The 12,795-nt window shown below is 39.6% G+C and overlaps 1 protein-coding gene across 3 annotated transcripts in view; it reads right to left on the bottom strand.

Moving 5' to 3' along the window:
- Positions 1 to 629, bottom strand: part of NMU (neuromedin U) — a 35,054-nt gene extending 34,425 nt beyond the window's left edge. For all 3 annotated transcript variants that reach the window (XM_010362952.2, XM_010362959.2, XM_010362969.2), the window contains exon 1: positions 413 to 629. In XM_010362952.2, the coding sequence (XP_010361254.2) occupies positions 413 to 521 (109 nt within the window). In that variant the 5' untranslated portion in view covers positions 522 to 629. The remainder of the gene's footprint in view (positions 1 to 412) is intronic.
- Between the last annotated feature and the right edge of the window lie 12,166 nt (positions 630 to 12,795).

Below are 12,795 nucleotides of genomic sequence, written 5' to 3'. Positions count from 1 at the left end.
CTTGTTTTGCTTCGACCATCAATCCCTTCAATAATTGCAATCAAAGGGAAGGTATTTTAATATTCACTATTTTAATACCCGTTTCCACGGGCCAGCGGGGCTGGAAATCCCGAGGATGAGGGAGCCCTACCAGTCTCCACCTATCGCAGTCGGCCCCGCGCAGGGTCTCCGCTGGGCATCAACGCGCAGGGCCTGGGGATTTCGGCCCCGGCGGGGCCCCTTGCTCCCATGTCGCTAGTTGCCCTGGGGGGGCGATCTGTGCCTGGGAGGCGGGAAATCCCGCGGCACCAGAGAAGCGAAGTGAAGTCCCAGAAGCCAAGTGAAGGTGAAAGAAAGGGCGGGAGAGAGCGGTGAGTGGAGCCAGAGAGAGGCGCGCATGGTGCGGCTGCGGCCGGGTGCGGGGCCGTCTTACCTCCGCAGGCGCCAGCGCAGCAGGCGAGCAGCAGCAGCAGCAGGAGCTGGGACGCCGCGGCCACCTGTCCGGGGGGCGACCTGCGGGGGGAACTCGCTGTTCGCAGCATCTCGGCGGCTGCAGGAGGCTCGCTGCTAGGGACCCTGCGCTGCGCCACGCCGAGCTGGTGTTCCACCTGGTGCCCTGGCAGTGCCTCCAGCGGCCCTGGAGCGCCGCTCGCGGGGCCCACACACAGAACTGAGCGCCCCGCGCGCCGCCAACTTTTAAATCTCGCGCACACGTGGGCTGGGCTGCGCAGTCCCCGCCGCGCGTCACCTCGCCGCCTGCCACCCCCGGCCTACCCCGCGTCACCCGCCCCACTGCCTGCCCGCGCCCCACCCTGCAGCGGGACCCGAGCCCTCTGGCCTGAGGTTTTGACCCAAGTACCACGCATTTTCGCTCTGGGATAAAGAGAATGGAATTTAAATAATGCACCATTCACACCTTTGGAAGGACTGGAGTGGGAGCACAATGGAGATGGCAAACCAGGCCGTCTGAGTTTTTAAACTTGGTAGTGGCGACGCTGTCTGGTTTCCTGGGTCTGCGTGGGACGCCCTTTCTCCTTCACCTCTGCCAGAGCTCCGGCAGCCCCTAGTACGCACCTCTGTGGAAGCGCCTCTGTTTTGTTCCCCGGTTTATCTCCAGGTCCAAGCTCAATGCCTGGTGCATATCACGGCAGTGCTGGTTCAACGGTGATGTTGATGCTATCGACCCTCCCCCAAATTCCTGCAAAATCACAGACCCCTTAGGGAAATGCAGTTGCCTGTTAATAAAGGATAAAGAAGAAAGGACTGCTGGGGCTTGACTACACACATTTCTAACAGCTCTGGAGAGCTGGTTATCCTACGGATTTCCAAGCCTAAGGAAACTCCTTTTTCTATGCATTTCTGCTGCTACTGCATCCTGATTTCTACCGTGACCTGACTCCCTCTTTCCATCTCTATACTTTCCTTGATTGGAAACGTTCAGGAAGCAGCCTCTTCCAGGACACCAGCTAATACAGTCCTAATTTCCTTCTACAGAAAGAGGGAAAACTGGTCTTTATTATTATTATTTCAAGTTCCAGGGTACATGCGCAGGATGTGCCGGTTTGTCCCATAGCTAAACGTGCTCCATAGTGGTTTGCTGTACCTATCAACCCGTCACCTAGGAATTAAGCCCAGAATGCATTAGCTATTTTTCCTGATGCTCCCCCTGTCCCCGCATCCCACCCCCCCATAGGTGCCAGTGTGTGAAAACCGGTCTTATTTGACCTCCCTTTGAAAGGCGAGGAACGCTAAGGAAAGGGCAGGAAGTACATTAACATTTCTGAAGGGGCATTTTTGCGTCAGACATTTTCTTATGTTATTTTATTTAATATTCATGGCATCTCTGGGATGTAGAAGTACTGAAATTCTCATTTATGATGCCAGGAGGGATTAAACAATCTGCTCAGGGCTGTCAGCACGTGAGGGAGCCACTGGCTATTCTACTCCACCAAGATACCTCTCCCTAAATACAGAGTTTTAATGTATCAGGCACATACAGCTCAACCTACTGTAAGCAAGACCTGACCTTTGGGGATACAAGATTTAGTGACAGTAGGACCTTTCTTTCCTAAGGAAGTTATAACTTGGTAAAGGACCCTAAACCCTTACTCAAATAGCTGAATTACAAGGCAGATTGGGATAGTGCTCTGTCAGAAATATGAAGAGGGGCAGGAGTAAAACCCTGACAGATCAGGTAAAAAAATGGCCACCTTCTTCAAATTCTTTATACACAGGAAGCATGTAAGAAAGTCTGGATTATAGGGTCTGGTCCAAGTTCAGGGATGGGTGAGAAAATATTTGATTCAAGATTCTTGTACTTTGATTTATTCCCAAAGTAGTAAAAAAAGAAAAAAAAAAAAAAAAGAGCACAAAGGATGTAAATGACCTACGGATGCAAGCAAGTGAACATGGCTCTGCTTCCCTATGAGCTTCTTCCTGGTGTCTCCCAGAGGTGCACTAAAAGATCACCAGTCCCAGCAGCCAGTGTGAGCGTGAAATGTCAGCCAGAGCAGAGAAGCCTGAAACAGTGGGCTCAATGTTTTTTATATCCCCAACAAGTCAGCAAAATAAACAACTTGTGTATTAAAGGTTTTTTTTTTTTTTTTTCTTGCATGAACCAGCCTGTTTAGAATATTCTTGTACGTGCCCCCTAGTGTACACGTGCAAGAGTTTTCTGAGGAATATTCCCAGGAGTGGAGTTATTAGGTCATAGGTGATGATCTAGCTAATCTCTGTTTTACACTGTTTTCCAAAGTGTTATACCAATTTACATTCCCACCAACCATGAATGAAGTTTCCATGGCTATTCATTCACGCAGAAACCTTTGTCAATCTGGTGAGTGTGACTTCTTTCCTTTCTTTTTTTTTTTTTTTTGAGATGGAGTCTCACTCTGTTACCCAGGCTGGAGTGCAGTGGCACGATCTTGGCTCACTCCAAACTCTCCCTCCCGGTTCAAGGGATCCTCCTGTCTCAGTCTCCTAGTTGGGACTACAGGTGTGCACCACCACACCCGGCTAATTTTTGTATTTTAAGTAAAGATGAAGTTTCACCATGTTGGCCAGGCTGGTCTTTGAATGCTTGACCTCAGGTAATCCCCCTGCCTCAGCCTCCCAAAGTGTTGGGACTATAGATACAAGCCGCTGAGCCTGGCTAGTGTAACTTTTTATTGTGGACTTAATTTGCAATCCCAGTTTACTAAAAGAGGTTGAGTAATTTCCCACAAATTATTGGCCATTATTGCTTCATCTTCTGTGAAATATCTCGGTGAAAATTTATTTCGCCCATTTTCCCCCATTGGGTTGTTAACTTTTTTCTTAATCATTATAGCAATGCTTTATGTATTTGGGAACATTTGTTTGATTAAATATGTGGCAAATATTTTCCCCCTATTTATGGCTTTTCTTCCATTATTTTTAATATGAGTTGTTATTTTTGAAGAAATGTTCAGGAAAAGACTTGCAGGCTTGAAGGTTATGCCATTATGTGACTTGAATGATAAGAGAAGATAGATAGGGGAGTAGGAAAGTGGGGGCAGATAGGCACTGGATTCCTCTGGGAACAGATGACTAAATGGAAACTGATTCTACAGGTACCCCTTTGTCTAAGCATTGCAAAGAAGTGAAATCCCAGATCACTGCAGTGGTCCCTTGATAATTTAGTTACAGACATTCCAATCTGTACTTCTAAATTTACATTCATTTGAGCTTGTATATCCATGTATACGAGCTTTGAGAGAATTTCCATTTATTCTGTATCAGATTGAAAGTTTGATTCTTAATGCCATGCTGATTCCTCTCACCTATTATCTGTTGCATTCTTCACCACAAATTGGCAACTGGACTTTGCTTTCTGCTGACAATCTATAACAATGAAGGTTCAATTGGTCAAGGGCCTGCAGATTAGCAAGACCTACTAGCTTGTGATAGAGATGTCTAGAAAAGTTGTCTTGGAAAGGATTAGAAGAGGAGGAGAGTGGGATATCAGGAGAATGAGAGAGTCAGCAATAGACAGAAACCAGTCAGGCAGCTTAGTGGTATTTCATGCCTGTAATCCCAGAGCTTTGGGAGGCTAAGGTAGGAGGATCACTTGTGGGCCAGGAGTCTGAGACTGGCCTGGGCAACATAATGAAATGTCATCTCTACAAAAAATAAAAAGAAAATTTAGTTGGATGCAATGGCATGCACCTGTAGTCCTAGCTACTCAGGAGGCTGAGGCAGGTGGATTGCTTGAGCCCAGGAATTTAAGGTTGCAGTGAACTCTGATTGTGCCACTGCACTCCGGCCTGGGAAATAGAGTGAAACTGTGTCTCTATGAGTGGATGAATGAATGAATGAATATATATATACATACATATATACACATATACAGTCAGTTGACAATAGGGAAGTCTAGTAATAAGCAAAGATATCCAGCTTTAAGAACTAAGAGTAGAGGCAAGATCTGGAAGATTCAAGCATTCTAGGCAAGGTGAAATCATGAAGTCCTTCAAATATTGATCGAACACCTACTGGGCTCCATTCTGGGAGCTTGGAATATAGCAGTGATGTCTCTGCCTTGGAGTTGGCAGATTTTCAAGAGAGTCAGACAATAAGAAAGTAAATTTTAAAATTAGCAATTTCAGCTAGTAGCAAATGCTATAAAAGAAATTAAGCCAGGGTAATGAAATAATAGAAGGTGGCTGGCAGTTGGGGGAAAGATACTTGAGTCAGGATCATCTAGGCATGCGTCTCTGAGGAGGGGTTATGGGAGGCCTGAATGATAAGAAGGAATGAGTTATGGGAAGAGCTGGGAAAAAGGAACCCCAGACAGAGGGGCCATCAAGTGTAAAGGTCCTGAGGCAGAAACAAGTCTCAAAGGTTTAGGGAGCAGAAGGAAGCCAGTGTAGCTGGCACGGAGTGAGTAGGCAAGGTAGGGTCTTGATCATTGATGAGTCTTAGAGGCCATAATGAGTTCAGATTTTTCTCTAAGTAAAATGGGAAGCCTTTGGGGGATTTAAAGAAGAGGAGTGAGATGATCTGAATTATATTTGAAAAAGATCACTCCAGCTTCAGTGAGGAACAGGTTCTGGGGGACCCAAATAGAAGCAGGGAGACCAGGTAAGAGGATACTACAGAAGCTCATGCCATGGCCAAAAGGAACGAAGTACTGATATATGCTACAACCTGTGTGAAACTTGAAAACACTTATCCCAAGCAAAAGAAGCCAGACACAAAAGGCCACATATTGTATGATTCCATTTATGTGTAATGTCTAGAATAAGCAATTCCATGGAGACAGAAAATAGATTAGTGGTTTTCAGGGATTGGTGAGAGTGACTGCTTCTAAGTATAACGGTTTCCTTTTGGGGTGATGAAAATGTTCTGGAATTAGACAGTAGTAACAGTTGCACAGCCTTGTGAATAGACTAGAAACCACTGAATTATACACTCTAAAAGGATGAATTTTATAATGTGAATAATATTTCAACTTTGAAAAAAGATTGAAGTCTAGATCACATTTTATAATATGTTGGATCGGATGGTGGCAGTCTTTGCATCTTAGCACAAGCAAAATTTGTCTATTTTTGGCATGAAATATCCAAATTTTATTACATAGTCCTAGATGTTCTTAGTAACTCGAAATCCTCCTCTCCCACTTCACGAAGGCATTCACCTAGGACATGTCTGCATCAGTGACTCTGCTGTAATTCCTAGTTTTAATTTTTTCAGGGCAGAAAATACTTTATAAAAGCCAAATGGAGAGCACTGGTCTTTATACTCACTCTGATATGATTCTTAACTAAGAACGGCATCATTATCTATAAAATGGACAGTGGATACTATCTGTGAAATAATAATAACCTGCTACGAATAAATGTTTTACAGGGTGTGTATTCACCCATTTAATGAGCATTCAAGTGTCAGCCATGTATAGACTCTCAAAATTCTGAAAATTCTGTGTTCTGTTTTATCATCTCTGAGACCACCTGCACCCTTTCATACATGCTATAGACTGAATGTATTCCCCCAAAATTCTTAAGTTGAAATCTTAATCCCTATGTGATGGTATTTGGAGGTAGGGCCTTTGGGAGATGATTAGATAGTGAGTGTGCAGCCCTCATGAATGGGTTAGTGCTCTTAGAAAAGAGGCCCCAGAGAGCTCCCTTAACCATTCTACTGCATGAGGAAACAGCAGAAAGACAGCCATCTGTGAACCAGGTCGTGGGCCCTCACCAGACCCTGAATCTGCCACCGCATTCATCCTGGACTTCCCAATCTCCAAACTGTGACAAATAAATTTTTGTTGTTTATAAGCCACTTAGTTTATGGTTTTCTTGTTTTTTGTTTTTTGTGTTTAACAGGGTCTTGCTTTATCACTCAGGCTAGGGTGTAGTGGCACAATCACAGCTCACTGCAATCTCAGTCTCCCAGGCTCGAGTGATCCTGCCACCTAAGCCTCCCAAGTCGCTGGAACTACAGGTGTGTACCACCACATCCAGATAATTTTATTTTGTACAGAGATAGGGCCTCCCTATGTTGCCCAGCCTGGTCTCCAACTTCTGGGCTCAAGTGATCTTCTCACCTCAGCCTCCCAAAGTGCTAGGATTACTGACGTGAGCTACCCTGCCTGGTGTATGGTACTCATAAATAACAGCCCAAATTGACTAAGACAATATATCTTCTCAATGTCCTATTATTCACTGCTTATGCTGATGCAGACTGAGCCATTTAGAAATACTACCCTAATTTCAAATTTGAAATGCAGAGGAAAGTTTTTGCTTAAGGATGTCTAATACCAAAAAGTCAAAGTTCTACTGAATTTGAAAGCAAAGTACTCCAAAGACCCAATTTAGCCTGTGATCTCTATATAGAGTTCAGGATAGAAGCCAATTGTGGAGCTATAGAGCTCAGGCTCTAGAATAGACAGTCATTTGTGACAACTGCAGGAAACTGATCAAGTGATTGGGGGCCTGTTTGCTTCCAAAGATGGATGACTATTATTTAATGACAGGATACTTTTCAGTCCTCTCCACAAAAGCCTTTGGCATCTGGATAGAATTCCTTTTTTATGACTGGGTTCTCCTTCAACACTAATATTTCATAAGCTATAGTAACCCCAATAATCCTAATTCATAACATTTCATAATATATAGTAACCCCAATAATTAGGATTACTATAACTGATAATTAGGATTATTGGTGTTACTATAACTATGGGGTTCCCATTGGGGTTACTTCAAACTATGTAGATATTAACCTCTCTGCTTGCAGGAAAATCTCTTGATTTGGAAGGACTTTTGTCTTTTGTTTTTGTAATTTTTGTGGACACATAGTAGGTATACATATTTATAGGGTATATAAGATATTTTAATATAGGCATGCAATAAGTAATAATCTTATCAGGGTAAATGGGGTATCCTTCACCTTAAGCATTTATCCTTTGTGTTACAAACAATCTTATACTCTTTTTGTTATTTTTAAATGTACAAGTAAATTATTATTGACTATAGTCACCCTGTTATGCTAACAAATACTACATCTAATTCATTCTTTCTATTTTTTGTACCCATTAACCATCCCCACTTCCTCCCCTTCCTCACTAGGCTTCCCAGCCTCTGGTAACCATCATTCTAGTCTCTACCTCCATTAGTTCAATTATTTTAATTTTTAACTCCCACAAATCAGTGAGAACATGGGAAGTTTGTCTTTCTGTGCCTGGCTTATTTCACTTAACATAATGACTTCCAGTTCCATTCCATGTTGTTGCAAATGACACTATCTCATTCTTTTTATGGTTGAATAGTACTCCATTGCATATATGTATCACATTTTTTAATCCATTCATCTGTTGATGGACACAGGTTGCTTCCAAATCTTGGCTATTGTAAATAGTGCTGCAATAAACATGGAGTGCAGATATCTCTTCAGTATACTGATTTTCTCTCTTTTGGACATATACCTAGCAGTGGGATTGCTGGATCATATTGTACCTCTATGTTTTGCTTTTTGAGGAAACTTCAGACTGTTCACCACAGTGGTTATACTAATTTCGTTCCCACCAACAGTGTTACAAAGATTCTCCTTTCTCGACATCCTTGCCAGCATTTGTTATTGTCTGTCTTTTGGATATAAGCCATTTTAACTAAGGTGAGATGATATCTCACTGTAGTTTTGATTTGCATTTATCTGATGATCAATGATGTTGAGCACCTTTTCATACACCTGTTTGCTATTTATATGTCTCCTTTTGAGAAATGTCTACTCATATCCTTTGCCCATTTTTAAATTGGATTATTAGATTTTTTCCCCTATAGATTTGTTTGAGCTCCGTATATATTCTAGTTATTAATTTCTTGTCAAATGGATAGCTTGCAGATATTTTCTCCCATTCTGTTGGTTGTCTCTTCACTTTGTTGATCGTGTCATTTGCTGTGCAGAAGCTTTTTAACTTGATGAAGTTTTTTAACCCTTTGTGCATTTTTGCTTTGGTTGCCTGTGTTTGTGGAGTATTACTCAAGAAATCTTTGCCCACTTCAATGTCCCGGAGAGTTTCCCTAATGTTTTCTTTTAGTAGTTTCATAGCTTAAGGTCTTAGATTTAAGTCTTTAATCCATTTTGACTTAATTTTTGTATATAGCGACAGAGGTCTAGTTTTATTCTTCTGCATATGGATTGTCAGTTTTCCAAGCACCACTTGCTGGAGAGACTGTCCTTTTTCCAATGTATGTTCTTGACAACTTTGTCAAAAATGAGTTGCCTATAGATGTGTGGATTTGTTTCTGGCTTATCTACTCTGTTCCATTGGTCTGTGTGTCTGTTTTTATGCCAGTACCATGCTGTTTTGGTTACTATAGCTCTGTAGTATGATTTGAAGTCAAGTAATATAATTACTCCAGTTTTGTTATTTTGTTCAGGATAGCTTTGACTATTCTGGTTCATTTGTGGTTCCATATAAATTTTGGGATTTTTTTTTTCTACTTCTGTGAAGTATTTTAATAGGGATTGCATTGACTTTGTAGATTGCTTTGGGTAGTATGAACATTTTAACAATATTGATTTAGAAGGACTTTTGAATGAACTGAACTATACTGAGAAATCATCCCAGGAGAAATACTCTTCCAAAAGATAATGAAAGTACAATGAATACAAGAAATGGAAGACTATAGACCAAATAAATTGATGTTTCTTAAGACTTCCTGTTGTAGGATAATTAACTTTGCCCTGATAATGACACAACGATTCACGTAATTGTAAGAAATACAACATCCTTTACAGGAAAGGAAAGCTTTTCTTATTTCTCTAATTACTTGCTAAAATTAATTTTAAACCATTTACAAAAATTATAAACAACATTATCAAAAGTCCTTCCTTTTGAGGTTCTTTTCAGATTCACCCAGTGAATGTAGTGTGGACTGATGGGCTAATGGCAAATAAAACATTTGTATAAAAGTCCAAGAGCCATTCTTTTACAAAAGAGGTTTCATCTCTTCAGCCTCTTGGGGTCATGAAGTATTGCAGGTGGGGATAGTTTTGATGAATTCTCTAAATGCTGGCCATGGAAGGTTAAGATGCCATCTGAAAGCAGCATGGGAGAGCCTTGAGAAATAAATTTATTTTGAGAAAAGTAGTAAGAGAATTTTTTAGAAAGCAAAGTCAGTAACTTTTTACAGTTACATTGATGCCCACGAGGCTAGATTTTCACATAATAGATGTTCTGAGAGTAAAGCCATTAAAGAAAAGCAGCCATGTCACTGCAAATTTGGAACATGACATTAAAAAAATTCAGTCCATTGAAAGCAGACTCTTTTCTTGTTCCTTAAATTGCAATGAAAATATTAATACCTACTAATGAAAAATTTATTAGATTTTCTTGACATATTTATAAATCACATCTGGACAAAGCTGGCAAAAAAACATATTTCCAGACCTATGAAATTTTGTAAAAATGGAACCTAAAATTAAATGATAGCTATAAAAATACAAGGACAGATGACAAAGTAATTTTTATTATTTCTACACATTATAGCCATTTTTTATTGCTAGACTAGTTTTCAATCTATTTAAAAATAAATCAAAACATTATTATGTTTTCTAAAGGCATCTGGTATTTATGAAAAAATACATAAAGTTTTTATATAGACATGTTCAGATCAAAATTTTTTATTGCAATTGGGCAAAAGTGATTGAAAAAAGTGAAGAGAAAAAAGTTGGTAAAATTTAATATTTTTAAAAAAGTTAAAATAATTGAAAGAGACCTGGAATGAATTTCTGAATATAAAAATAAGAGACATGTTAGTTAGTGTTATAAAAGGGGTAATCACTACTCATTTTATCTCCAGTATCTCAAATAATTTTAGCTCTGATTTTTTAAGTAAAAAAATCTGTATTTTTAAATATAGATATGAAATGCTGAAAGTTGCATAAATATGCATGTCATGTTGCTCTAAATTAAATACTAATTGACATTATTTTAAGAAATTTAAGAAATTTCTGAGAATAAAAGTAGCCAGTGTTGAGCAGTTTATTTTCTTTGTTCATCTGTAATCAAATCCTTGTTTCTAAAAAGTTAATCACATGTCCTTTTTCTATGTTTTCATCCATTAGTGTGAATTCAGATGTAAGCTACTTTCAATCTTCCCAAGTTTCAAACATAATTTTAAAGTTTTTAAACAGTTTAAGGGAAAAAGCAAAAATAGACAATATATTTACTTCTTAGAGAAAACTGAAAAAGTTAAGGCAATCATTGCATTAACTGAGTAGGTTTGCAAGCAGGTCATCTCTGGTCTTCTCTATTATGACATCTATTAGTTTGGTGCAAAGTAATGGCAAAACCTCAATTACTTTTGCACCAACCTAATATATGTTTAATGTCTATTGGTTCAATTGCCAACAATTGATTGGGGGCAATTGTTGATCAATTAAAATCAACTTGAACTTTTTTGCTTTCATCCTTCTCTCCTCCTATACTTTTATTCCCTTTTGAACATGGTGGCTCATGCCTATAATTCCAACACTTTGGGAGGCCGAGGTGGGAGGATTGCTTGAGCCCAGGAGTTCCATATCTGCCTGGGCAACATAGGGAGACCCTGTCTCTACAAAAATAGAAAAAATAAAGTTAAAATTTAAAAACATAAAAGAGTTGCCCCTAACTTGTATTCTATCCCACCACATCATTATTACTCTATCTTAGAGATCTTCAGGTGTACCGAGTTAATTCTATACTGGGAAAGGCATATGAGGTAGATAGTGTGTTATCTTACTGATGACATCTTCCTTCCTTGATCACCTGAGAGTTAACAGAAACTTCCTTCCTTTCAACACTTCCTATCTCCTTTGCATAGCTTTTCTTCACCCTGAACACTTATAACCTCCTGATAATACCACACTCCATGTCTATATCTAGATAATTCTTCATTTGCTTATTATCTATCCATCTCCTTTTAGTAGAATGAGAACTCCAAGCAAGGTTTTAAATCCCTTTTTATCATTTTAAAAACATTCATTTTACATTTGCTTTTATATTCTTCTAATATCTCAAGTTCTTGGTGGTGTCAAGATAACTTGGCACATAGTGGGCACTACAGAATATATATAAATGAATCAGGGAAATAAATAATCTGATTTATGAAGCTTCTGTTTATACTATCATTCAAACTTTAAGCACATACGCATAAATGGTGATATACCCTTAAACTATACTGGAATAATGAACAATCTTTCACTGTATAAACCACTGCTTAGAATCTTCCTGAGTTCTATTTCCTATTTTGTTGTAGTCAATTTGGGAGACAAGAACTTGGAAATGATAAAGAGTCAATTAGCATATAGTGGAAAATAAAAATACAGAAGTATTATTAGGAACTGGGATTATCTAACCAGGAGAGCAAGGATTCTTGGAGGTAGTGTGACCTCATGATTGAGAGATTGAGCAGTGGAGCTAGACAACCTGACTTTGAGTTATGGCAACACCACCTGCTCGGTGGAAGACACTGGGATGATAATTAACTTCTGAAAGCTTCAGTTTTTGTTATTTTTAAAATGTGAGTGTATGATTTTTTGCTTTTTGGCCTACACAGCACCCCTGTTTTGGAAAACTATGCCTTCCCTCTTCTATAATAATCTTACACAATTCAGGGACCAATCTCTGTATTTGTGCAGCGGCTGTGGTGAAGGCATTCTCATTCTCTGTTAATCTGACGTGTGAGGACAATACTTACACAGAGAGAGGCTGTTTAACAATGACATCAGCCAGCAATGAGAGATGGAGAGAGAGAGAGAGAGAGAGAGAGAGAGAGAGAGAGAGAGAGAGAGAGAGAGAGAGAGAGATTGACATTGATATACATGCTGACATTCAGCTGAGCCTGAAACCAGGTCCATCCTTTGGAGTTTGGAGTTAGGTAAATCAAAAATTTCCGTTTTTCTTTTAAGTTGGGTTTGAGAAATTTACAACAGTGACTGAAACAAAATACATACCCAATAAATTTTAGTGTGTTGGCGATGATAAATGGGGGAGGAAGAAAAGTCATCACATAGCAAAGAGGGTTTTAAAAACTTCTAAAGTTTTATTCAATTTTGTGTGTATTTCATAATGAGAGTGGCAATGTCTAAAATAGGAAGAAAAGATACGAGAAAGAGGAGAATTCATTTTCTTTCACCAAACTTTCAAAGACCTAGACCCACCACTTCTTCAGGGAGAGAGGAGGCTACTATACTAATTACTACGTAGCCTCCTACCATTCGAGCCTTTCCATAAACACACAACCCAAGCTCTCATCAATTTTTAAACACTTTCAATTTTGATGTAATTATAGATTCACAGGAAATCATCAAAAAATG

This window comes from Rhinopithecus roxellana, chromosome 2 (assembly GCF_007565055.1).
Source record: "Rhinopithecus roxellana isolate Shanxi Qingling chromosome 2, ASM756505v1, whole genome shotgun sequence".
NCBI classification, from domain to species: domain Eukaryota; kingdom Metazoa; phylum Chordata; class Mammalia; order Primates; family Cercopithecidae; genus Rhinopithecus; species Rhinopithecus roxellana.
Note: the sequence above shows the minus strand (reverse complement) of the source record. Positions and strands in the feature narration are given on the sequence as shown.